The sequence below is a fragment of the Lygodium microphyllum genome, chromosome 23 (genome assembly GCF_053477565.2).
Source record: "Lygodium microphyllum isolate KBCC chromosome 23, Lygodium_microphyllum_v1.1.10, whole genome shotgun sequence".
Lineage (NCBI taxonomy): Eukaryota > Viridiplantae > Streptophyta > Polypodiopsida > Schizaeales > Lygodiaceae > Lygodium > Lygodium microphyllum.
The window spans coordinates 11,483,581-11,510,941 of record NC_141157.1 but is presented as its reverse complement, the minus strand read 5'-3'; the positions used below and the strand labels follow the sequence as shown (position 1 = coordinate 11,510,941).

General features: G+C 41.4%; 1 protein-coding gene across 1 annotated transcript in view; it reads right to left on the bottom strand.

Moving 5' to 3' along the window:
- The window catches only part of LOC148015881 (vacuolar protein sorting-associated protein 35B-like), a 66,715-nt gene extending 40,163 nt beyond the window's left edge, over nucleotides 1-26,552 (bottom strand). Inside the window, exon 1 of the mRNA XM_087664673.1 lies at nucleotides 26,230-26,552. Coding sequence (XP_087520799.1) covers nucleotides 26,230-26,343 — 114 coding nt within the window. The 5' untranslated portion in view covers nucleotides 26,344-26,552. The remainder of the gene's footprint in view (nucleotides 1-26,229) is intronic.
- Nucleotides 26,553-27,361: the final 809 nt, after the last annotated feature.

Below are 27,361 nucleotides of genomic sequence, written 5' to 3'. Positions count from 1 at the left end.
ATCTCTTCACAAAGCCTTCGCCCAAGGCTTCTATGCTTCATCACGTGAGGTTGTTGGGTCTTCAAACATTCCCGAGATCTAAGAGGAATTGTTAGCATGCCTCTGTTAGTCATGTCAATTTGTCATCTCCTAGTTGTGAGCTCTTGTCAAAGTTTGACGAGGAGACACGAGCTCTAGTAGTTTAGGTGCTTTTTCTTTGTTTGTCAACTTCTTGTGTGCATTTCTAGGCTAGTTACTGCCTTCCACAGTCTGTCTACACCTCCCATGCATTGTCATTGCCATCTGGGATTTTTCTAGGGTGTTCCTTGTTTTTTCTAGCATTTCTTTTTGTGTGACCAGCATTAATAATGCTCGGCCAGTATTTATGGCCTCTCCTGGATCAAGTCAGCCAGATTTTTTGTGCTTATGCTATTTATAGTTGCACCCCCCACTTGCCAAAAACACACACTTTAATTTTCCCTTTGCAAGTGCACATTCCGATACTTTGACTCTCCATGCTTGGTGCTACCATCATCATTAGCTTAATCTAGTGCCCTAACTGAAGCTTTGGGTTGCATGCAAGGACTGATCAATCTGTAATGAACAGGGATCACGGGAACATGGCATGGGAACATACCAGTCACACTGACGGTATATAAGGTGTAAGAGGGTATTTTGAGGTATGACAGAAATTATCAAGAAACTTTCTTTTCACCTTCTCAAGCTTCCATGGCTTCTTCTTCTTCCTCTTCTTCTTCCTTCCTCCCTCTTTCTCTCTCTTCTTCTTGCATTTCTCTCTCCTCTCCCTCTTCTTCTGCAGTCCTCTCTCTCCTTCCCCTTAGTTAGGACAGTTAGGTCTCTTTCATTACAAGTGGTATCAGAGCTTTGTCCTTGATCCTTCTCTTTCCCCATAGATTTAGGGCTCTCCCAGTTTCCCACAGTTAGAAAACTCCAGTTACATCTCTTTCACAGGTACACACGAGTACTCAAGCAGGCTGTCAGCCCTCTTGAAGACTGTGGCAGCCTTTCTTGGAGCTTTCCCAAGAACCATGGACAAATCTGGAGGCGGGCAAACAAATTTGACAGGTCGTCACTAATTTTCATGCAAGTTTTTTAGGGTTTTGGGCAAAAAGGAAGGTAGCACAATTAGAGAAGGCTAAAAACTCAGTTACTTTTCAAGAAGACCTTCTCTCTCCTCTTTCCCCCAAGCTGCCATGGAAGCTCCAGCCCAAGAACCTCAAAAATCTTGCTCCTCCCCTCTTCCTTAGCAAGAATGGCTTGTCCCAAGGCTTTCCCCTTAGCTGGAGCATCATATTGAGCAGCAACAACCCTGATCTACCCTGCCCGTAGCACCCAGGAGCAGCCCCGAAATTTGCGGCGAAAAACGGGCTGCTTCCTGGCCTGCTGGACAGCCCCTCCCAACCCTCCTCTCCTTCCTGACCTCACTCCTGGCTCTTGGCAACCTTCTTGGGCAGTATTAGAGGCATCTTCCTCAGCCCTTGGACTCCCCTTTTCACTTCAAGAAACCCTGGTCTGATGCAGACCATGGCAGCCATGAAACCTTGGCATCAAGCTCAAAAATCTTGAAGATTTTGGTCTCTTCTTGGTTCCCGGGAGTCCCTCTTCAACCTAGCTCAAGATTTCAACCATCAAGAAGCACAGGAAGAGGATTACAAGCAAGATTTGAAGGCATGCACTTGTGGCCAGCCATGGCTATGGAGTAGAACTTCAACTTCAGCAAGAACTCTTCATGGAAAGGTCCTGAGCCATCCTGCCCTAAGCTTGACTTCACCCTTTCTTGACGGAGCACAACCATTTTGGAGCTATGGAGCATGTAGGATTAAAGTGGAGCTCTCATGAAGGACTGAGGTGGCATTAGTGGCTGTCTTCTTCTCCAAAAGACTCAAGGTAACCGATTCTTTGCTCTCATTCTCTCCGTTTAAGCCTCTTGTTGAACCCCATCCACTTGTTTGAGAGAATGTATGAGTCCAAGTAGATAATAGGAGTCCCAGACATTGAATGCATGCTGAGTATTAATCCCAGTCATTTCCCTTTGATCTTATAGTACTGAAATGGATTTTACTCGTGCTGAAGCTTCATTGTGATTATATTTTTGCTTACCCATAACCCATTTGGCTTCTTGTGAATTGACTGAGCTAAGAAGTGATAAAAAAAATCCATTGTATAAAGGTGAGTAGGCAATGAGTCACTGTCGGTAAGCTCTCTATCCCTATTCCCCATTCCAATTCCATGCACTTCATGAAAAGCCCAAAATTTTGATTCCTGAAATGCATCTCATGCTAGGTGTTTAATTAATAAATGTCTGCCATGTATATTCCGGGTGAGGAAAAGCCCGATGCCAGGTGAGGTGGCAAGACAAAAGAGGAGTGACCCCCCTTTGCCATCAAAGACCCTGAAGGGGTGCACAACCCGGCCCGGGGGGAACTTTGCCCACCTCCAGATGATCCGGAGCCCAAAGAATTATTGCAAGTGCAGATACATTTGATGGAATAGCCCGAAGCCTGATCATTTGAGTCTACAAGCCCCTACATGCATTGGTAATGTCACGAACTACTTGGTAATGTATGGTGGATGCAATGCAAGAAGGGCAGGGTATGCAGTTATGCAAACAACCAGTCCTACACAGTCAGCCCGCAAAAGTTGATTATAACAAAGCCTTCTTGTGTGACTGAGCACGGGCTCTATAGCTTGATTCGAAGAGGGCATCTTCCCCTTCGATTTGAACTAAATATCTCCCCATTCCGCCTTACGGTTTGGGAGATACACTCAGTTTTGTTCTCAGAGGTACTGTGGGACAGGCAACAGTCCTACACAATCAGCCCGCAAAAGTTAATTACAGCATAGCCTTCTTGTGTGACTAAGCGTGGGCTCTATAGCTTGATTCGAAGAGGGCATCTTCCCCTTCAATTTGAACTAAAAACCTCCCCATTCCGCCCTACGGTTTGGGAGATACACTCAGTTTTGTGCCCAGAGGTACTGTGGGACAGGCAGCAATCCTACATAGTCAGCCCACAAAAAGTGATTACAGCAAAGCCCTGATCATTTACTATCGGAGATATTTTTACATAGCCTCGTAGAGGGGATCGAGGGCTTTCATTTGAATCAGAAAGTTTGGCGATCGGAGTTCCCTAGCTCAAGTTATCGTCATTTCTGTAACAAGGGGTCTGGTGGACTGCACTTAGGATGGCAGGCCACAAGGGTAAAGCAAAGGCCCAAGAGGAATTTCAACGTGAAATAAGGGACTCCCTTGCCTCAATGAACGATCCTAGCTCAGCCCAGGATGATCGTGAAAACATGTTTGAAGAGGGTGCCCCCGAGATAGACCGCTTATCTCCGCTCAACCAAACCTTATGCCAACATGAGACCCGTCATGCTGAACGATATCGAGAGATGGAGCAACGCCACAGGGAGATGAAAACCCGCCAAGATCACCGTCATTCCAAGATGATGGTCAAGATGGACTTACTCATAGAGCGCATGAGCGCCCTCATCCCCGCCATTGCCCCCCCCCTCGGATCGACCCAAGGAGTATGTCCCTCCCCGTGAGGCTAACTGCCCTCCCCCCTTGGAGACCGGGCGTAGCCCACAAGGTCTCGGTGGTACCCATGGCATTCCCCATAGCACTTATGAGACGAGTGAGCCCTCCACTCGACATGATGGGCCCCTCCTTCCCTCCCCCGTTACGAATCTTTCAAGCCCATCCTTGGCACCCCAACTCCCCTATAACGGAAGCTACTTGCACACTCAAGGAAATGGCTCCAATGCAAATCTTGGGCAGCATGAAATGCACGGAGTGCATGGGCAGCATGCACATGGCAATGGGCAGCATGCATATGGCAATGGGCAGCATGGACATTTTGGACAGCAAGGTCTTAATGGGCAATTTGGTCCTCATGTAATGCACGGGCAGCATGGCCCCCATGGGAATTTTGGACAGCCGGGGATTGGACAGCAAGGCATATATAGGCAGCATATGGCACATGGCATTCATGGGCAGCCAGGCCCAAATGAGCTGTGTGACAAGATTGTGTTTACTAAATTCAATGGGCAGTCCTCATCCCCAACTAAACTAGAGGAATGGACCTCTAAATTGGAAGCCTATTTTCTCATCTACCCCCGTACCGATGAGGCAAATATCATTTTTGCCTCCCTTCATTTAAAAGGTTTTGCCCACACATGGTGGAGATTCGTTCAAAGAGAAAATCAGCAGTTTCGTGATTGGGAAGAGTTCAAGATGCATATGATCCAAGTTTTTGTCTCCCCGGTGGAAAAAGAACGCTTGGCTAGGCAATGGTATCAGTTTGATCAGCGAAATCTCACAGTGAGGGAGTACACCAACCAATTTATGAACCTATCCATATATGTTGAGGCAGTCAGTGATGAGGCCAAATTGCATAAATACATTTATAGGCTAGATGCACATCTCTCAGCTGATGTAATGGCTCAAAAGCCAGCCACCCTGTTTGCAGCCATAGAATTGGCCGAACGCTATGGTCGAAAATACCGCCGCAATGAGGGCAGGCAGCCCATTGCAAGACAGCAAAGATACCCTATCAGGTAACCCCCATATGCTAATAATTATCACAGCAACAATGCAAGAATGGTAGCCCCAAAATTCCTACTTACCCCACTTTTAATGCTGAAATGAAATATGGCAGTTTTGGGACAGCACCACCCTCCAAAAGTGACCCAAAGTATGCTGAAAATAAAATAAGGAATGGCTTCAGTCCTAACGGTCAAAAATTCATTCCTCCCGAAGTTGTCAAGGATAGAAAAGCCAAAGGCTTGTGCTTTAAATGCGGGGATAAGTATACGACTGATCATGCATCCAAATGCCCCTTTAAGAATGCCACTGTCAAGTTTAATAGCATGTACGTGCTGGAAGATAGTGCAAGCTGGAAGAGGACATGCATGACAACTCTCCAATGATGAAACTTGCTGAAAATGCTGAATATGAGTGAAAGGCTTGTGCTTTAAATGCGGGGATAAGTACACGACTGATCATGCATCCAAATGCCCCTTTAAGAATGCCACTGTCAAGTTTAATAGCATGTACGTGCTGGAAGATAGTGCAAGCTGGAAGAGGACATGCATGACAACTCTCCAATGATGAAACTTGCTGAAAATACTGAATATGAGGAGGATATTGATACCAATCAGTTTTATGACTCACCGGACGGGTTCCCTTTTGACCCCGGTGGCTGCCCCATTGATGACATGCTTGGAAATGACCCTTGGCACCCCTCATTCACCACTATATCAGCTTGCTCGATCTCCATGGATGCATGGACTGGCTCTAGGAGCCCGAACACCCTACGAGTGCATGGTAACATTGATGGCAAGAGTGTATACATCCTCATAGATAGTGGCAGCACGCACAGTTTTGTGAATAAATCGACTCTTGGCCGTTTGACATGGGTTCCCACTGAATTACAGCAACCTCTTTAGGTTCAAGTGGCCAATGGAAATGAGGAAGTGAGCCCCCATGTATGCACACAAGTGTCTCTTATGCTGGCTGAAAATTACACAGCAAAGGTGGACTTAATTACCCTTGATATGGGCCCCGTGGATGTTGTTTTGGGATGTGATTGGCTTCAGCAGTTGGGAAAAATCTCTATGGACTTCTCTCAGCTGTATATGGAGTTTGTAATACATGGGCAGCTTGTACACTTGGAGGGAATCAAAGAAAATGCAGATTTTCAGCTTATAACAGCAAGACAACTCAAAAAAGAATTCAAGAAACACTCCCAAATCTTTGTCTTGCATTTGCATAAGGATAATGATGACCAACACACCTTGGGAAAGCAAAATACAGCACTAAAAGTGCTTTTGGCTGAATATGAGGACCTATTTCAGCCCCCCACTACCCTTCCCCCTCAGAGATCGGTGGATCACCCGATTGACTTGGAGCCCCATGCCAAGCCCATCACCCCCATATCGACTCTCTAAATGTGAGAGAGAGGAAGTAGCAAAGCAAGCCAAGGAACTCAATGAGATGGGATTCATAGAGCCTAGCTCTTCCCCTTATGCCTCCCCGGTTCTATTGGTTAAGAAAAAGGACGGATCTTTCCGGTTGTACATTGACTACCGTGATCTCAATAAGATCACCGTCAAAAATAGATACCCCATCCCTCGAATTGATGACTTGCTTGATGAACTCAAGGGAGCACACTACTTCACCAAGATTGATTTGCAATCCGGTTACCACCAAATCAGAATGAGAATGGGTGATGGAGTCAAAACAGCCTTTCGGACTGACCGTGGCTTGTACCATTTCCTTGTCATGCCATTTGGGCTCACTAATGCACCTTCCACATTTCAGAGCTTAATGAACAAGATATTGAAGCCATGGCTTTTCCAGTTTATGTTGGTATTCTTTGATGATATACTCATTTACAGCAAGTCACTGCATGAGCATTTGAAGCATGTCAGGCAAATTCTTGATGTACTGAGAGAGCACTGGCTATTTGCCAAAGAAAGCAAGTGTGTCTTCATACAAACAGAGGTTGAGTACTTAGGACACATCGTTAGTGAAAAAGGCATCCAAGTTGATCCTAAGAAAGTGCAATGTGTCCGCGAGTGGCCCACCCCCACTACTACTATCTCCTTGCGTGGTTTTCTTCGCCTCTCCTCTTTTATCGGAGATTTATTCGCCATTATGCCACAATTGCAGCCCCGTTAACAGACAAGCTAAAAAAAGAGGCTTTCCTATGGGATGACATGGCTGACCGCAGTTTTCAGCAGCTGAAAGACTTGCTCACTTCAGTCCCCCATCCTCGTATGCCCCGACTTTTCAAAGGATTTTGCCATCCAGTGTGATGCTAGTGGACGGGGTATTGGTGCAGTCTTGCTGCAAGAACACAGGGTAATAGCATTTGAGAGCCGAAAATTGGATGATAAAGAGAGAGAGTTGTATGTCTATGATCAGGAGATGTTGGTAGTCATTCATGCTATCAAAAAGTGACATCACTACTTGTATGGCAGCAGATTTAAGGTAAAAAGTGACCACCGTGTGCTCAAATACTTCTTGACTCAGCCCAACCTTACTCCCAAACAACGTAGATGGGTGGCTACCCTACAAAACTATGACTTTGAGATTACCCACACCCGTGGCAAGGACAATGTAGTGGCTGATGCACTCTCTCGCATGTGGGCATGCAAGGTTTCATCCATCACTGAACTCCACCATGATTGGATTGAAGAGCTCCAAGAGGCATACTTGCTTGATGCTGAATTCAGCCCTCTTTTCCAGAAATTACAGCAAGGTGTCATGGATGACAATTCCCAATGTCAGCTCCACAATGGCCTCATTTGGATCCATGGCCGTATTGTGATTCCCCATGCCTCTCCCTTCACCCAAAGGATCCTTGAAGAGATGCATTCTTCATCGATTGCTGGCCATTTAGGGGTCTTCAAAACATATGACCAAGTTTCAAAGAGCTTCCATTGGAAAGACCTATGGCGGGATGTTAAAGACTTTGTGTCTAGATGTGTGCCTTGCCAACAAAATAAAGAAAGCACTCTTAAACCGGGTGGATTGTTGCAACCTTTACCTATCCCCGAAGGAAAATGGACCCACATTACCATGGATTTCATCACTAGTTTACCTACAACCAAGAAGGGTTGGGATAGCATATATGTGGTAGTTGACCGACTCACTAAAGCAGCCCATTTCATCCCTACAAAATCCCAGTTTACAGCATCCCAAGTTGCCACTCAGTTTATGGAGCATGTTTTTAAGTTGCATGGCTTACCCCAAGTCATAGTACATGACCGGGACACCAAATTTATGAGTCAGTTTTGGCAGACAATTTTCAACTCCATGGGGACCAAATTGGCTCCGTCCACAGCATATCATTCCCAAACGGATGGGCAGACCGAGAGAGTCAATAAGTGGCTTGAAACTTATTTGCGACGTTTTTGTCATGATGTACAGAATTCTTGGGACGTATGGCTGCACTTGGCTGAATTTTCTTACAACAACTCCACTCATTCGAGCATTGGAGTCTCTCCCTTCGAAGCATTGTATGATTATCGGGTGCCGCTTCCTACCGTGATCTTCAATGAAAAGCTCAACCCCCTTGGAAAAGAAGAGTTGGACCGCATGCAAGCTCTACTTCAACAATGCAAGGTAAACCTCAAAAGGGCTCAAGAGCACATGAAGCTCCATGCTGATGCAAAAAGAAGACCCCTTGACTTTTAAGAGGGTGAATTGGTACTCCTCAAAGTCCCCAAGTCCCGTTATGCCACACTAAAGGACGGTTCTTGCAACAAGTTGGCACACCGTTACTATGGGCCCTACAAGATCATTAAGAAGGTTGGGGACTTGGCTTACCGTCTCCAACTCCCTCCCACCACTAAGATCCATGATGTCTTCCATGTGAGCCAATTGAAACCTTTCATTGGCACTCCCAAAGATCATGTAGAGGAGTTACAACCCATAGATGAGGAGGGCCTTATTCAGTACATTCCTGAAGCGGTCATTGGGCAACGTGAAAAGCAACTACGCACCCGTTCCATACATGAATACCTGATCAAATGGCAAGGCCTACCGATAGAGGAAGCCTCTTGGCGCCCAACATCTATATTGGATGAATTTCCACACCTCAAGGAGGCCGTATTGGCTGAAACTTAACCATGACACCTGTCCTGGGCTGCAGTCTGCATCTAGACAGCCACCTGTTTTGTACCAAATTTGGTCCTAGTCCATTATCAGCCCCATCCTCCATACATGGGCTGAAAGTACACCTCGAGGGCTCCGTGCCAACACCTTACTTGCCCCGATCGGAGTTTCCTAGTGGAAGTTATGGCTGTTTTTCTCCAGCCATACCATCTGGGACAGCACACTAGTAATTCCTGGACAGCCCTTTATTTTGTACCAGTTTTGGTCATGACCTGATTCCAGCCTTGCCCCACCCACATGTGCTGAAGGTACATCTCATGGGCTCCGTAAAGACACCTCAACTATCCCATACGGAGTTTCCCACACAAAGTTATAGCTGATTTCCTACAGCACACCCTTACAGTCCATGACTACATCCCTTGTTTTTTAGGACAAAAACTTTATAAGACCGGATGGTTTGTAATGAATGGGGATCACAAAAACATGGCATGGGAACATACCAGTTACACTGACGGTATATAAGGTGTAAGAGGGTATTTTGAGGTGTGACAGAAATTATCAAGAAACTCTCTTTTCGCCTTCTCAAGCTTCCATGGCTTCTTCTTCTTCTTCCTCTTCTTCTTCCTTTCTCCCTCTTTCTCTCTCTTCTTCTTGCCTTTCTCTCTCCTCTCCCTCTTCTTCTGCAATCCTTCTCTCTCTCCTTCCCCTTAGGACAGTTAGGTCTCTTTCATTACACAATCCATTATCATTGTATCAACATTCTTCTTTAGTCAGTGTAGTATTCTTTCCTCGTGTGTGTGTGTGTGTGTGTGTGTGTGTGTGTGTGTGTGTGTGTGTTGTTCTTTGTGTTCGTGTTTCTCTTCCGTTACACATACTCTCATAGTTTCGTGTTTCAAGGTTTTGAGGTTTCGTTTCGTGTTTCATTTCATTAAAGATCCATATCTAGTATTATTAGAGAGAAAAAACATATCTATAAAATGAAAACATTCATTCCACCTAGACCGTAGGGTCAAAAAGTTAAAAGCCTAAAACCAAAACATCCATTTCACCTGTTGATTTCCAAATTAGCATTCATGACTCACAAATCAAAATGTTTGAGATAAGAGGCCCACGGTAGAGAGGAGGTGGAGGAGTGTATGGAAGAGATGAGGTGGAGATGGAGGAGATGATAGTGTGTACAAGGAAGAGGACATAGAAAAAATGTGGGTTGTCATAGAAAAACAGCCCATGTGTTCTTTTTATAAAATAAACTCTTTAAATAACTTTTTCATTTTGTGACCTTGTTTTGCGAAATGAAACAAAGTATAAAAAGATGGAGGAGATGATTGGGCATGCAAGGAGGGTAGAAAAAATGCTAATTGTAAAAGAAAAACAGCCTCCATGTTCTTTCTAATAAAGGAAAACCTTTTTAAAATTTTCATTTCGCAAATATTCTTTCATTTTGTGACCCTATTTCGCCAAATGAAATGAAACGTTTCACATATTTCGAAACTTCGTGTTTCACTAGGACAAAACACGTTTTCTGATTACTATAATCCATAGTAGCTGTAGCACCATAGCAGCAGGGTGACCTGATCTACTAAATTCAGGCATCAGACAACTGCAAAACCCTTATACACAGCAATAAGCAAGAACAATTAAAGGATGTTCAACAATAGGCGACCTAATTTTGAGTATTAACAAGGGCTAGCAACAACATTTTGGGAGAGATGACAGCATTGAATGAAACCAGCCTTCCTTCTTGCCCAGTTGGCCCCAAAATTGGCACCCCTTGCGGTATTTCTTTAGCTTTCATTCAATTGGAAGGAGTACAACTTGAGATTCTTCAATCTCCTCCTACTAACCAATTGCTCTTGCTGTCATAAATGACCAGCAAGCCTTTTGGGTCATTTGCCAAACTGATTCACCAAGGACTTCTTCTCCAATTTGACCCTTGGCTGGCCAAATGCTGCCCCAAATCAATTTGGGATGGGCTGGCCCCTGAAATCCCTTGATAATCTTCAATTATCAGTTGCTAATTTCAGTCCCTTGAGCCTTCAATCTCTCGCACAGATCCCAAGGTGGCTGCTAAACCCTAATTTCTGCTGTAAATTAGGGTTTACTACAGAAATTACAAATCAGCCTACCAAAAATGGCTGAGATCTCCTCGGAATAATTAAGAATTGCTGAGAATGGCTGAGCATAGGCTGAAGGAGATGAGAGAAGGCTATAGAGAGAGAAAATTCTGAGATTTGTCGCGAAGAATTTATCACCCTACTGTACCAGCCCCAAACGGATGCATCAACAACAATAGGAGTATCAAAGACTGTGATCTTCAGGAGAAAGTGCATCAGCAGCAATTGCCAGCTTCCCAAGGTCAAGAATATGCAATCTCCATCACCAAGATGGTCTCCAATGGCTGGGAAATGGCCCCAAAAGCTGGCAGCAACAGTCCAACACCTCTTTCCAACAGCTCCAAAAAATGAAAAAAACGAGATTTCCCTCTCCCTTCAGCCCTATTTAGCCTTTCCCCCACTTGCATGGGGAAGTTTTGCAAAGTGGCAACTTTCTTAATCAATTTTCAGCAATTTCCAGCCATTTAATTAATTTTCAGAATTAATTAATTCAACCCTTAATCCATGCCCAAAAAATTGACCTTGCCCATCCAAAAATTAATTGGCTAGGCCATTTGCAACCCAAAGTGGTCCCATGCATTAATTGACCCTTAGACAAGCATTAATCCATTAATTAATGCCTAGTCTCTAGTGTCACCACCGGCACTTAATGGCCAATTAATGGTCCCAAGGGCAAACTAACACCAAAATTCACCTAGAATCTAACAAGTGTAACTTGTTACAACTTTTGCCTTTGACACCCATCTTTTTCACAGGGTCCTTTGGCCTTCAACTATGAAAAAGTAGCTTGCACCTCACATGTGCAATACATGTACATCTTTTAATTGCACATTTGATTAATCTTTTAATCAAATGTGCAATTAAACATAAGCAAAGCATCAAATTTTCACGTCCTCATGACATTGAATGCATCCTAGCTGCTGGCAACTGCTGTTCAAAGCATTTTTAGGGAAGAAAATTAGTCTCTCTTCTGCATATTCTCTCCCCTCTATGACTGATGCATGTGCAATTTAGTGAAGGAAATTGAATATTTGAGCCTCAATTTAGACTTGAGGTGTTGCTAATTGGGAATTTGTGGATCCCAATCTATAACTAGCAAGGATTAAGGTTTGCACGGTTGCATTGGGATGCATACATGCATGCCTCAATGATTGAGAATTGTTGCTGATGTAAACAAAATCCTTGAGATTTGGTGGTTGACAACATGGCTAGATTTGGTGGTTGACAACATGACTGATTTGCACACAACTAGAGAAGATTCCATTTGGGCTCCCTACAATGTAGAATCAAGGAGCAAATTGAATTTCAGTGTTCTTGTTTACAAAGAATCGCAAGTGCTTGCACAGCTGCATGGGGTTGTGCTTCATTTACTAAGGATTGTCATGTTGGATGTATTCCTTAAGTTTGTGGTGTGGCCCATCAATTTCTAGAGAATTTAGCCTTTGAAAAGTAATACCACAAGGGACACAAATGTTTTTGGGACTGATTGGTGTCAGCTCATCTCAATTTCTTGAGGGCAATTCAGTCCAAAGGGGTAAAATACTGAAATTTAGTTTGATTATTTTCTTATGCATTTATTTCTTGTTGTGATTAGTGTAATTCAAGGTTCCATCACCCTTCTTTAAAACACAATGTTGGTTTCATCACCCATCATTCCATTGCGAGGATACATCAACTCTCTTGAGTAGATGGACCTAACACACCTGACTGCAAGTCAAGATTGGAAGCATTTTGCTAAAATTGATCTCAGCTACGATAAAATTCAGCAAGGGTGGCTTCTTCAAGTTATGAAGAATCACATTATGATGCATTACTCTCTTGAAAATCTCAAGACAATGGAAATAATGCAATGTCCTATTGAGAGAGAGGCAAATCAACCCTATGTACACAAGGGTCGATAAGGGTAGCTAGGTGTGAATGGACTGAAGGGAAAGGGGAACCCCTAACCCTAGCCATCCAGAGGCTATTTAAACAGCCTAGAGATCATTCTCAATTGCAAAGAGAGTGTAGCAATTGTACTTGTGAACAAACTCATTAAACAATATCTTTTTCTTGTACTTGAGCTCTCTCTCCCTCTTGTGCACACGTCATGATCTCACTCTAATATTGCAACATGGTATCAGAGCCAACACCGATCCAACAAGCTTCCTTCACCTTCATTTCCCACTAAGTGCACAAGAGCATGCTATTTTCTCATAATGCCTCTTCATGTCCATAGGTGCCTGCCATACCCACCTCTGATGGAGGACTAGGGGAGAGCAAAAGAGAGCATTTCAGCTCAAGATCTCTTCTAAAGATACATTCTCTAGCCCATGGCGCAACATCCTGGCACGTCAAACTTGGACATTGGAAGCGCAGCAGGCTCGCATTGCAGCAAATGCAGAAAAGGTGCCATTTTTGACAATGTGATGTTCAGCAGGTTGCCACCCGCTACGGAAAAGGCAATGTGGGCAAGCTCCATGGGGCATTTGTAGCTCCATAAGTGAGCTATCTACACCCAAGAGGGTTCAGAGAAATTCCCTCTCTATAGCTCATAATAGACAAAACCCTAACTGTGGTTTTCTATGGCAGCCATAGCCCAAGCTTGAAAGCTTGGTTTTTTGAATTTCTTCCACTCATAGAAGTAATCATCAATGAATTTAATCACTGATTTAAGTCCTGTGGAGTGTGTTGCATAGTTGTAAGCTCTAAACAGCATCCTCAACCAAAGGTGACTTCTCAAGCCGATTACAATCGAGTTAATGACAAGTGCTTTACCTATGCTTCGCAATGAGTGCTTCATAGTACTAATGATAAATTTGTCTAGCACGTCCTATTGATTATTTTCAGAAATTTGAAAAGTTGTAGTCCTTTAAAAATGAATTAGTAAGTGCCTAAGTATCATTATATTTTTTATCATTATAAGGCTATGTGTAAGTTATGAACACAGACTATTGTCCTCATCCCTTATCTCATCTTGTAGAACATCACATTTGAGCCTGCTACCGTTGTGTAAAGGACTAGACATTGCCATTGCCTAGTGCAATCAGTAAAACCTTCCTATCATGGCCATGGCCTATGCCGATGTTAGATCTCACATCTGTAAGTTCAATGGAAAAGACTTTCATCCATGGCACGTATTAGAAGTATAAAATGATGGAGCAGGGCTATTGGCCTTTCATCAAAGGGACCAAAGTTATTGACCCATTAAACCCACTTGATACAGAAGATGGTGAAAGAGCCTAAGCCATAATCATGCTTCATCTGTATGAATCCATGACTCATCACATTGACCAACTCTCCATTGCCAAGGAGAAATGGGATGAGCTTGGAAAGCTTTATCAGACTAGAGGAAAGAACTCTAAAATTTTCCTTAATATCGAATTCTTTAGCCTGGAGTATAAGCAAGGAGAAGACTTGGGTAAGTTCATCTCACACATGAAAGGGCTCAAGGCACAGCTATCCTCAATTCAAGCTCCAATTCATGATGAAGATGCTATTGCAATTCTCTTGAAATTTGTAAAAAGTGTATTCCGAACCTTGTAACTACTTTAACAAATATCCCTAATCCAACCTTGGAAAACACCATCCAATCTTGTTTGGATAAGGAAAAAAGAAATCAAAAAGAAGGCAGCACTAGTAAAGCATCTACTTTAACAACCCATGAGCAACTCTTGGTTCATATTCTCTCCATAAATGCTCCTTTTGCAATAAAAAGGAACATCTTGTAGGCAACTATTGAAAAATATATCCTGACAAGATGAAATGTAACAAATGTAAGAAGATAGGGTATATCACCAATAAATGCTCTACCACCCCCTAAGTACCAAAGGAATTGGAGGCTAAGTTTATCTCCAAAACACCTAATGATCGACTCTTCTAAATCTAGAAACCCTCTACCTATAAGCACTCTTGTAGCCTGATTTATAAAAGCATCCCATTTGGTTTGGAGGGAGTGGACATTAACATATCTTGTAATCCAATGCCACTCTGGCATTGAAGGGGGGTGTTGAGAGATAGGCATGTGAACCCTATGTATGCAAGGGTGGATAAGGATAGTTGGGTGTGAGTGGACTAGAGGACAGGAGGCAACCCTAACTCTAGCCATCCAAAGGCTATTTAGACAACCTAGAGGTCACTCTCAAATGTAGAGAGAGTGTACTAGTTGTACTTGTGAACAACTCATTAAACAAGATCTTCTTCTTGTACTTCAACTCTCTCTCCCTCTTGTGCACACCTTCTCATAATCTCACTTTGATATTGCAACATGTCCAAACTTGGAATGGGCTCTCAACATGGGAACATGCTGCAAATTCTCACTTGGTCATGAGGTTGGAAGTACAATGCATCATGATTCTAAAAATCGGCAGGAAGAAGAGGATTCAAACGCTCAACTCAAGGCTCAACTAATAGCAGCAGCATCACGTACTTTGTCTCACCTCACCAAAGAACCATGCTTTGCTGGATTTATGCAGTCACCAAAGAAGGGAAGCAAGGCCAAAAAGGAAAAAACACCTATTGATGCTTTAGGACAGCAAGTAACACCAAAATTGGATGTGGTATAGCCTCATAATGCACTCAATGCATCAAAGCAACACGTACAAATGTTTGCTTTGGGTCAAGGACAACAAAATCATAAGAATTTTGGTATGCATATACTTTGTCGTTTAGACAGCAAGGTATGCCCCAATATGTGGCACATCTAGGTTACTCTAAATCCATGTTTCATGATATGGCTGATCATGGTACCGCTTCTTTTGGTATGCATGGCGCACAAATGTATTCGGTGCACAACCAATAGGAATGCATAGAAAGCTTGGACAAATGTATCCTAATATGCAAATGGTATGCAAAATCCTATCTATGCTCACATTAATATGGTATCTGACATGCAAACTAGGATGTTTGGTAGTGCATCTGGGGTTCCTACAGGCAACAATCTGAAAATTCTAAGGACATGGCTGATCCTAAGGGCAAGAGGCCTCGAACCTAGAACGGATCTTATGGATAGGAAGGTTAGAGGTAAAGTTTCCAAGTGCTACTTAGTGAAATTTTAGAGTCATTTACCCATAGATGCAAATGGATGGACAAGCATGACCTGGCATATCATCCTTGGCTATTGTAGCTTTACCTCAATCAATTTCAATTGAAGCCACCATTGGATGGGGCTCATTCAAGCTTAGTGGAGCAAAGAGTCTTAAGTATTGCCCAACACGCAATGAAGACTTAGAATATAGCACTTCCCTAGTTATGCACTAGCTTATTTGTACTTTGGATTCATTCAAGGTACTCTATGCTAATAGTATTTCTACACTAAAAATCATATCCATCTTCATTCAAGATGCTTTGTGCTACTAGTATTTCAACATAAAAGATCACTATTGAGCATACTAATCATTGTAGTATGGTGTGCAAACAGGTAGATCCAATTCACCGGTCCACCAAAATGAAAATGGTGCCAAGACCCTAAACCCAATTTACAGCATTGTTTATGCTCGATTTTGCATTACTTTTCCTTGGTATAGTCCAAACATGGTTTTTGGCATGTGGATATGCTACCTTTGGTTTTGACATGTGGTTGTGATTCATGTGGATTATAGCTTAGTTAAGTGATTGGAATTTTAGACATGTAGAGGGCATGAGCATGGTTAAGCAGTAGCTTTCAGAAGTGGGCGCACCAACGGAAGCATGAGAATCTACTATAATAGACTACATGACATAAGAAAGAAGAAAGACTACAAAAGAAAAGAGAAACACTGCAAAGAATAACTCAAAAGAAAGCTTGGGAAATGGAATCTAAGACATGAGACAGTCAAATACAACAATAAGTCATAGGCTATGTGGGCACTAGTACTAGCTCCCTGTCTCCAACAAGTCCTGCTCTAGAACAATGTAAGTGATGAATGACAGGAGGTGTAAGAAAATTAAAAGATTTAATATCTCTAACTAAGGTTTGTGAAAAGTTATTATAACACAATAGAAAAAGAATTCATATCCTTTTTATTATTTTTCATATTTACTTGTTTGTTAAATTTTTTTGCTTTTTCTAGATATAAAGAAAAGTGTATTAGAGTTAGGCACTGACAAGTAGTCACGGGTTATGGTGGGACCCATATAGTGGATTAAAGAAAAGATAGTACATACTTTCACCTATGTGATCTGATTGGGCACTTGCGACTAGAACTCAGCATATTCGGGTCAAGCTCACACACAGAAATGATTACTTCATTGAAGTGAAAAAACAGCTACAATCAGCAAGATGGCATAATCACGAAATGTTTGTACAAGGTGCATATAAAGTCTAAAAGCTTGAAGTGTACATATCTTTGCATAGAAAACTCATATGAAAATCTTCGCACTATTTTTCTAATATACTCGTAAAGAGCTTTCATATGATGCCCATACTAGGGGATCCCTAAATTTTAGGAAATTAAGAGACCCCTAAATTTTAAGACTCTCAAATTAGTCAAAAAATGCTCGTCCTAAAAAATAAGTATGATATTTAAAAAATACTAAGTTTTGTGTTATGGCAATACTTACTAAATTTAGTTGTTTTTATTCTTGGCCGTACTTAGCCCAAAAAGAAATACCATACAGAAGAGACAAGCGTCAAGATGCTTGTCACACACACACACACCACACAAGCTTCCAAGTATCCTACCACTTGTCACACCTCATGAAATGTGGTTGGACACTTGTCTTGTGCTACTCCACTTCCCTTTTTGGCACTAGCTCTCCCCTTTCTCCTATAAAGAGAGCTTCTTTTTTCCCATTCTAAGTCAATTTTCTTGGTTGTACACTCTTGCAAAATAGCTAAAGATAGCCTAGAGTTGGCCCCATCTATCTACATCATCATCCTCTACTCTTCCATCATTGAATACCTCTGTAATCCCTCCTTTAACTACTTTTTTACAAGACAGCATACTTGTAAATTCATTACATTCCTTCCTTCTCAAGCTCTTCTTTCATTTTATATCGATGTGTTGTTGTTCATTGATAGAGAAAGGCTAATTTTTCCTCTTTCTATTCTCATCTTATAAAGAAATCACTTGTTTTTATTGCATAATAAGTGATGTATGTATGCATATACATCTTACATAATCTTGTGAGAGTGATAACTACTTCAACTCACTCTCTAGTTGATTATAGCTAAGTTCTTCCCTAAAGGACTTGGATTGAGTAAAATACGTTCCTTCTAGGGAGGTTCTCCATCTTCAACCCTTAATCTTGTCTCTATTACTTTTACATTCCATGGCTGTAATTTATTGAAAATTTGTCATATTCAACTTAAGTAATTGTTTTCTCCATTTCCTAAAATATATTGACTCAAGAACAAAATATATTATAATTGTACATCCACATGGACCCTAGTAGCATTGGTCACAATGGTTATAAAGTGACTTAGTGCAAATGCACTAAGGACACCAGTGTTAGAACATCCAAGTCCTATTTATAGGACACAAAGCCCTATTGTCCACATTCAATGTGTGATCGCCACTCTTGGACTCTTGGCCCGTTGGCAAATTCATCCATACACCGCGACGGTATGGGCTATTGGTATGGGACACCAACCCTTGGGATGTGGTCATAACCTGGAGTGTTGCTAGCTCCCAAGCTTAAGGGTGAGCCTGTTTGGCTCTATGGCTAGAAGGTGATTCAAATATCCAATCCCTTTCATTGTGAGTTTAGCTTGCATCATGTCTCACATGTAGGTTGGATCCCAAGGGATCATTACAATCACCACTAACATTTATTAGTCAAATAAATGCCCTAGGCTAAAACTAATACGAGGCACCATCTAGTACCTATGTAGTATAACTTACTGGAAACTTTTGCCTTTAACACCAACTAAATATCTCAAGGTAATTAATTGGCCCACATTGTGATTTAATTGTCATGCACGACACACATGTATCTCATATCTACACATTTAATTAACAACCAAATGAAATATTAAGCAAAGCATCAAAAATTTCACATCCCCATGATACACCTCGCCTTGAAATCCTTACAATCGCCCTTGATTGCACTACAATTTGTCAAAAGTGTCCATTGCTACTACTAGAAATACATGATGGCATCATAATCAAACAACATGTGCACCTATTACTTGATCATGCTCATATCCTCTACATGTCTGAAATTCTAGTCTCACTACTTACAATTCACACAAATGAACCACACAACTACTATAAGAACCTGAATGGCTACATTCACATACGAAAATCCAACATTGTTCTAACCACCAAGGCAAAGTAATGCATAAACTTAGCATAAACAATGCCTCATAGCAATAATGTACCACCCGATACATGCATCCATTGCAAAGCACATGTATCTTAGGCAAATGTACTTCTCTTGCATGACTTGAAAATATACACCGCATATCATCCATGTGTCCCATACATGCCTTGCAAATGTACATTCTATGTATCCCATGTATTGTAAACATGTCCACTTCGTGCCCCGGCATCATGCCAACATTGCTATACATTGGGTTTTTCATTCCACTTGCCATAACCCCTTGCATACCATGCATAGGTAGCTGAATACCAAATAGAGTTGGTCCTTGCATTCCCATGGCTGAAGTGTTACCAACCATTGCTTGGAAAATCCGAACCACCACCAAAGTACCCCAAGTGACCCACATTAGCATGAATACCTTACTATCCAAAAAGCATAGGATTAGTAGTTCCAAGTTGTCCTTGCATATGCATCAATCACTCCACTAGCATCCTTTGCTAATGCTCATTACCCACATTTAAAACATCATGTTGTTGCATTGGCTCTTCCTTCGGTGCATCTTGTTTTTCCGAAGCTCTTGAAAATGATTCCTTCTTCTTGCCTTTGCTGCCCATTCAAAAAGCGCATAAATTGAGGATCGTTTGCCAATTGCACAAATATTTCGACTACTATCCTTAGCCAATCCTTAAATCGGTCATCAAATTCCTCTTCCTCTTACTAGTCATCAGCTTCAACACGCCTAGAAGGACCCATATTTTAGCCTGCACCAGCTTTTGCAGCTTGCTGCCCATACTAAGTGTCTTGTCCAAGATTAGGCATTGCATTTTGTCAAAGTGTAGCAATGCAAGAGTGTGGGACCAAGACTAAGAGAGTAGGGTGAACACAAAGAGGAGAGAAAAGAGAGAGAGAGAGAGAGAGAGAGAGGGAATGCAGATATATACATGAGTACAATCCATATCTCTACGTATCTCGACCTCCACAATGTCTCCCTACTAGACACCTCAAAGTCTGTTGCAATCCGCTCGATCTCTGCCCTAAAACAAGAAGATTCGTTGTACGAAGTATGTTAAATACAAAGGAATGCAAATATATACACGAGTGCAATCCATATGTCTACGTATATCGACCTCCACAATGTCTCCCTGCTAGACACCTCAAAGTCTACTACAATCTGCTCGATCTCTGCCCTAAAACCTGCACCTGCAAGTATAGGAGTGTGTTGGTGTCAAGCTATTTATAGCCTGTTGAAAATACGAAAAAAAACTGTTAGGTCGGCTCCATTAAATGCAGCCGACTGCAAAACTAGCCAACTGTACTGCAGTCCGACTGGACTGTCACGAGGCAGTCCGACTGCACCCTACCTATCAGACTGCTAATGTGGCACTGACAAATGGTAAACCTACTTTGCACACCCAAAACACTCTCAAATGACTGCCCGGCTGGAAAAATACGTATGTACACAGTCTAACTAAGAAAAATGCATGTCCAGGGGATGACAAATCTCTAACACATTTCCCCTACATTTTTCAAATTTTCAAACTAAGAGGCATCACCACTGCTTGTTTCCATCTCATTGTATCAAGAAATTCTTGCTATAATGCTCAGTTGATTATAAATTTAACACTAAAGCATGGCTTCTGACTTCCAATCAAGTGCCACATGCCCACCAATTCAAAGGAATTGATGATATCTCGATAATGGAACGAAATTCTTGCTATAATGCCCAGTTGATTATAAATTCAACACTAAAGCATGGCTTCTGACTTCCAATCAAGTGCCACATGCCCACCAATTCAAGGGAATTGATGATATCTCGATAATGGAACCATGAAACCAACCTTCCTTCTTGGCAAGAGTGATAAATAACCTACTTAAGCACTAATTATAACAAAATATAAAATAAACAAATCTGAAAACAAACACTTTGCCACTTAATCTTAAATAATGGACACCCTATTGACCCCAAAAACAGGTGCCTCTTGCAATATTTTATTAATTTGTATTACTAAAGTAGAAGCACACTCTTCCCAAGGTGGTTGGTAAACCCTATTAGGGTCTAACAATAGACATTCTTCAATTGCACCCTCCTATGACCAAATGAAACCAACGTTCCTTCGAAATGGTGGTAATCACCTAATTAACACTTAATCCTAGCAAGGACACTTTACCACTTAATTTTGGACAACCGACATAGTCCCAAAACTTGGTGTCCCTTGCGGTACTTTTTAACTTATATAGCAAATGGGATGTAGTATAACTGAGGTTCTTTAAACTCCTCCACTAATCCAAGTGCCTCTTGTTGTCATAAATGACCAACAAGCCTTCAAATCAATTTGCCCCTTGATTTGCAAGGGAATTAGTCTTCACTTGTGCTCCTTCAGAAAATTAGCCCTAAACTCAATGCTAGCTGGCTGGCCTCTTGAATCCTGCTGAAATACATTGATTTCAACTTGGAAAATTCAAGTCCAAAGCCTTCAAATCTGGGCAGGCCTCCTTAGGTGGCTGTCAAACCCTAATTTCTGCTATAAATTAGTATTTACAGTAGAGATTCATCAAAATCTCCACCTTCAATGGCTAATTGTTGTAAAACTTGGGGCAAAGCTAGGAGATGGCTAGAGAAAGAGAGAGAAAATTCAAAGATTTGTCACGAGAATTTGATGAAATTGAGCTATTGACCCGATTTTCCAATCCCAAACACATTCACCAATAGCAAAGGGAGTATCAAAGGCTATAATCTTCGAGAGAATGTGCATCAACCACAATCACCAACTTTCCCTAGTCAAGAATATGCAATCACCTTCACCAAAATGGTCTCCTATGGCTAGGAAATGGACCCAAAGCAAGCAACAATAGTCCAACGCCTCTTCCCAAGAGCTCCAAAATGCAAAAGCGAGATTTCATTCTCCCTTCAACCCTGATTCAGCTTTTCCAATCTTGCATGGGCAAGTTTTGCAAAGTGGCAGCCTTCTAAACTAAATTTCCAACATCATCCAACCCATTAAATTAATTATTTATGTGTCTAAAAAGCTAATCTAATCAGCCAACAATTAAATTAGTTGAGCCGATTTTCCACCAAGTATCTCGAAGCACTTATTAGCCTTACATTGGCATTAATTAGTTAATTACTGCCAAGTCTCCAATGTCACCACGAACACTAATGGCTAATTAAAGTGTTCTAGCCCACCAAAAACCACCTAGAACCTGACAAACACTACTTGTTACAAATTTCGCCTTTGGTGTTGGCTTGCCCACTACCATGAAATAACTTGCTTGCACATCAAATGTGCATCTCACATTTACACATTCGATTGTTAAATTAATCAAATACTAAGCAAAGCATTCAAATTTCATGTCCCCGTGACACTGAATATAGCTAAGATCTCTTTAGGAAAGCTCTAAATTGCCTAAAAAAATAGAGAGGAAACTGAAGAGAAAGGGAAATTTTGAAGTTTTATCGCAAAAATTTGGCCGAAATTTAATGTTGTCCTACTATGAATGGCTGAGTGACTATAGCCCACCATCAATAGAAGCCCCACATGCAAACACCTACCCCTGTGGGCCCAAAAATTAGTCACCTCAAGGGTTGTCAGCTACCTCCAATGGCCTCCTAATCAACTAAGGGCAGCTCTTCAACAACCACCAATGGCTGGAACATCTTCTACAATAGGCATTTGCAATAGTTTAGCCTCTTCCCCCCCTCCCTTCGGCTTTTCCAATGTTGACGTAAAGCTCCACCAGCCTCTAACGACCTTTCCCTCATTTCAATGGGCAAGTATTTTCAAGCTACAATCTTCTAAATGCATTTCTCAACCATTTAATTAATTTTTCAGAATTAATAATTCTAAAAGTTAATTTAGCTATACAAGGGTTTGCATTGAGAAAACGCAAAAAGTACGACCACAACTGACATTAAAAAAATTAGACAATGAAATGCAAGACTCAAACCCTAAACGCAAAACTCAAAACTCAAACACAAGAGTAAACACAAATAGAGAAAGAGAGAGAAAAGAGAACTTTGAAGTGAATGAATGTTGTAAATGAATATGGGAGTGTACAAAATGTTGAAGGGCAAAGTGGAAAAGTGTTTTGAGTGTGACGTCCACCAAAGACGGATCCCGAGTGCTGTAACCACTAGTCGAAGATATCAAAGAGAGAAACTACAAAACACTAATCACCAAGGCAATAGAAGACCTAGAGGATAGCAAAGAAAGTGAACAATGATGCAGGAGGCTACAATAGCAACAAAATCGCAAGTTGATACAATCGCCAAGTGGAGATCTGTCTATTTCCAAGTTTGGAGTTGTAAATGCAAGTTGATCCACGTGTCGATGACGAGGAAACTACAAGCAACAATTGGCAGCAGAAAACACAGCAATGTGAGGCTCCCAAGCAGCAAAGCAATAGCAAGGATGGAGACACCAAGTACTGGAGAAGATGGTGATCACATGGTAGCAACCACTTGTGCTGGATAGCGCTTGAATGGAAGGCTGATGGCTGAAATCTACATGCGGGAGTGAAAAACCTACACACAAATTCAAGCTAAATCATGGGCAACCTATCCAATTATAGATATGGAAGAATCCTCACAAATTAGGGTTTTGCATATAGGACGCAAATTCTCTAGTATTGCTCCCCATTTAATGGTATTTTTGGTAATTTGCATGGTTTGGGTCTGTTATAAAGAGCTAATCAGAGTGTAAAGTATTTTTAGCTTAACCACTCTTTGTCCCTACCCAGAAAATTAGCAACACTAATCCACAATTAAATTGGTTAGTTCATTTAGACTCCCAAGTGGTCCTGTGTATGAATTGACCCTTGAACTAGTATTAATTTATCAATTAATGTATAGTTCTTGGTGTCACCACTAACACATATTGGTCAAAATAATGTCCTAGGTCAAAATTGACACCATGCACCACTTAGTACATATCCAATATAATTGACAACTTTTGCCTTTGACACCAATTGATATCTCAGAGTCCTTGGCCCATCATTGTGAATTCGTTGTCTTGCACAACACATGAGTACCTCACATCTACACATTTTAATTAATAACTAAATCAAATCCTAAGCAAAGCATCAAAAAATTCACATCCCCGTGATAGCATTAGTGTTAGCATTGTGTTTGTGTGATTTGATCACTTCAAAGAATGAATACCAACATAAGTCCTCCAAGTGATTGAAAACGCAGGCATCTATCCGTTTAGCTCATTGCACGAAGACGTGTGGGCAATCTGCTCACAACACATCTCGAACAACCACCATTCTTCCTTCTATATGATCCATCAAAGGAAAAGAACAAGAAAAGAAGACCCAAAAGATGATAATCATGGCCTTTCATGATCACATTAAAGCTTAGGACAATCCATTTCAACATCCTTTATCCAATGCCTTGGTCTCTTTGGGGTGGGACATGTTCCACCAAGCAAAGAGATTGCTTCTTTCTCCCCTTGGATTCTCATTTGAGCCTAAGAGGGGGTATTAAGCTACCAAAGATTTTAGCCCAAGTAAATCACATATTCCTAGTTAATTTCTTTGCATATCATAAAAACCCCAAAACACGTACTTAGAAAATAATTGAAAAGGACAAGATTTCAAAACTTTGGTGGGAAAACTAACTCAAAAATCTGTACATGGGAATCATGGCCAGTCACTCCCTCAACTCCCATTATCACACTTTTCACACTACATTGCCATCACCATGATCATCATTGGCTTTGCCACATGTTACTTTTACCCCCCCAATGTTCTTGTACAAAATAGCACTTTAGCATAGGATTGCTAAATCCTAACCCTAGCTTGTAATTTGCAAAAAGTCTATGTAACATTGATTCATATTGTATTTTATAGTTTTCAAATATAAGCCTATGTGATCTAATTCCTTTGCCTAAAACTTTACATTGACTCTAAGTAGTACTCACAACTAGGGATATAAATCTACATAATTCCAAAAAAAACTGGCAACTTTGTTCAGCAAGTCTCTAAAACAATAGAAAGGCCTTAACGTCAATAAGTCCCTTTAATAATTTAAACATTTGAGCTTGCTTCCATTTTCAAAAACTAATTTGCAAATCCCAGCACATTTATGTATGCCAATTGGCAAGGAAATGGAAAGACAACTCACATAAGAGTTGAACAGCACAAGACCCTTGGACATGCCAAAGCCTTAACTAGGGCCCCTAACAACAATTCAACTATTAAACAACATATACCAAACACTTATGATGAATAGCTGCATCATAAGGGCATCTAGCACAGCCTGCTACTTTCTATTTAAGCCAGTGCTCTTGTCACATTGGCAGCATTGCATCTTGTTATAACATTGGATGGGAGAGTGAAAATGTATGCAAATTTGAACATGAAACCCTTGATGCATCCACTATGAGATGGGTAGGCTGCCAGAAAGGAACAAGGAAGTTCCTCCTACTGACATAACGAAACTTTCCTTGTCTCATCTGCAGAACCGGGGTGTCCAGTCCTATCTGACTGTAAGCTACAAACCCAAGGGAGCATGCAGTACACTGGATGTGTAACCCTCAAGGTGTTTTGTATCATTTGTTGTGGAGGTTTGTGCCATACAAGGCAATAAGTGCTACTTTTAGCATGTGTGCCACTCAAATAGACAAGAGTAAGCGAACAATGTCACTTTAACCACACCAAACAGTGTATTTCATGGACCCCACCTGACTTGGCCTTGTATAGATGTGACTAGCTACCTAATAGGATTATAGAGATCCCAAAAACATGGAGGTATGAGTAACGGCTTATATTGAAAGTTTGACTCTCATATATAAAACAGTATGTCCAATATAACAGCCCACCTGTTTTAGATAGCACACATGTAGCTTGCCGACCTGACAACACCAATGATGCCAACAGGAGAAGAATGGAGCATTATATAATATCTTTCACAACCAGTACCACGACATGTCAGAGTTCATGGCAATCAAATGATCGCAGCTTGCAGCTCGATCACAATTCTAACAGCATCGGAGTACAATACATCCTAATGGCCGCCTTCCAGACCCTACAGTGCAGTGGATGATAGCACACGGAATCCAAGTGTAAAAATAGTGTGAAGTGGGAAACTAAGTCTACCCGCAGTGAGCGATCGGACACTTCCCCAAATCAATTGAGCGGTCACTATCGCGAACCTTCAATATGGAACAGATCATGCATCTGACAGATATTTCAGATTGTCACAGCTAATTACATGGTGATCCTAAACCCTCTTAATTATTGTGTACCGAGACGAGGATTTGCGCATACCAGAGCACGATGCATGTAAAAAGCGTGATGTTGAACCAACGCTAAGGCATCGGCAAGCCATTTCTCCTGCTCCTCTGCAGTGGTGACCCCATCCATGATAGCGGAGCTTTGCATGGTCAGCTCTGAAGGTTCAGAATAACTGCACAGACAGAGGTAGGGTTTCCCCTTCGGACTCCTCTCTCCGATCTAGACCCTCGAAAGGGCAAGACGCCTCTCGTGTGAACTGTAAACAAGAAAAGGAAGGAAGCAAAGGAAAAAGAGCGTTCGGAATCGCCGCAACGCTAAGGACAGCCCTCGCTTACGTCAGCTCTCCATGTGAACACCCGCAGTACGCTCACGTTCTTCCCACTGACTTCCTTTTTGCCCTGCCCATAGGTCACTAGCATCGCCATTAGGGCATATGCTACTAAACTAGGTTGACACATGCAATGAGGCTCAAGCTACTTAAGCGTCATATTGCTGACGGCAAAACTAGGTTGACAAGTGCAATGAGGCTCAAGATACTTAAGCGTCATATTGATGAAGAGAACCTTACACAACATGAAACCAAAACTTAGAAAGTTCATAGATGCATTGGCTTTGATATTTGACTATTTTTATCATTAAGCATTCACTTATAACTTCATAAAAGCATAGCAATAATACAAAAAAGCATACGAATATGCTATGCAAGCAACATATTGAAGAGCTAGCACAAGTATTTTTGTTGTTTCATAATTATGGGGGAAGGTTCCATTCCCCGTCTTTGTACTTTTTTACTATTAATTTTTCCAAAAAAAAAAGTAGATACTAACCTTGTGAAAGATTGTATTTATGAAAATTGCAGTTTGCATTACTGCAGTCAAGCCTAAAACAATGACACAAAACCTAACAACCAAACCAAATTAGTTCTAAGCTCAAAAATCATTATTTCACGTCTTAAACTATTAGTAAATAATCCATTAATTATTATAACTAACTAGTACCTAAGAACACCTCTAACCAATATCCAACTATAATTAAATAGCTACTTAATTAATAATTATAACTATTGCTTAAGAATAACTCTAATCAATATTCAACTATAACTAAATAACTGTGAAGTGATTAAATAACAACTAATAATTTAAAAACAAATTAATCAATGATAAAT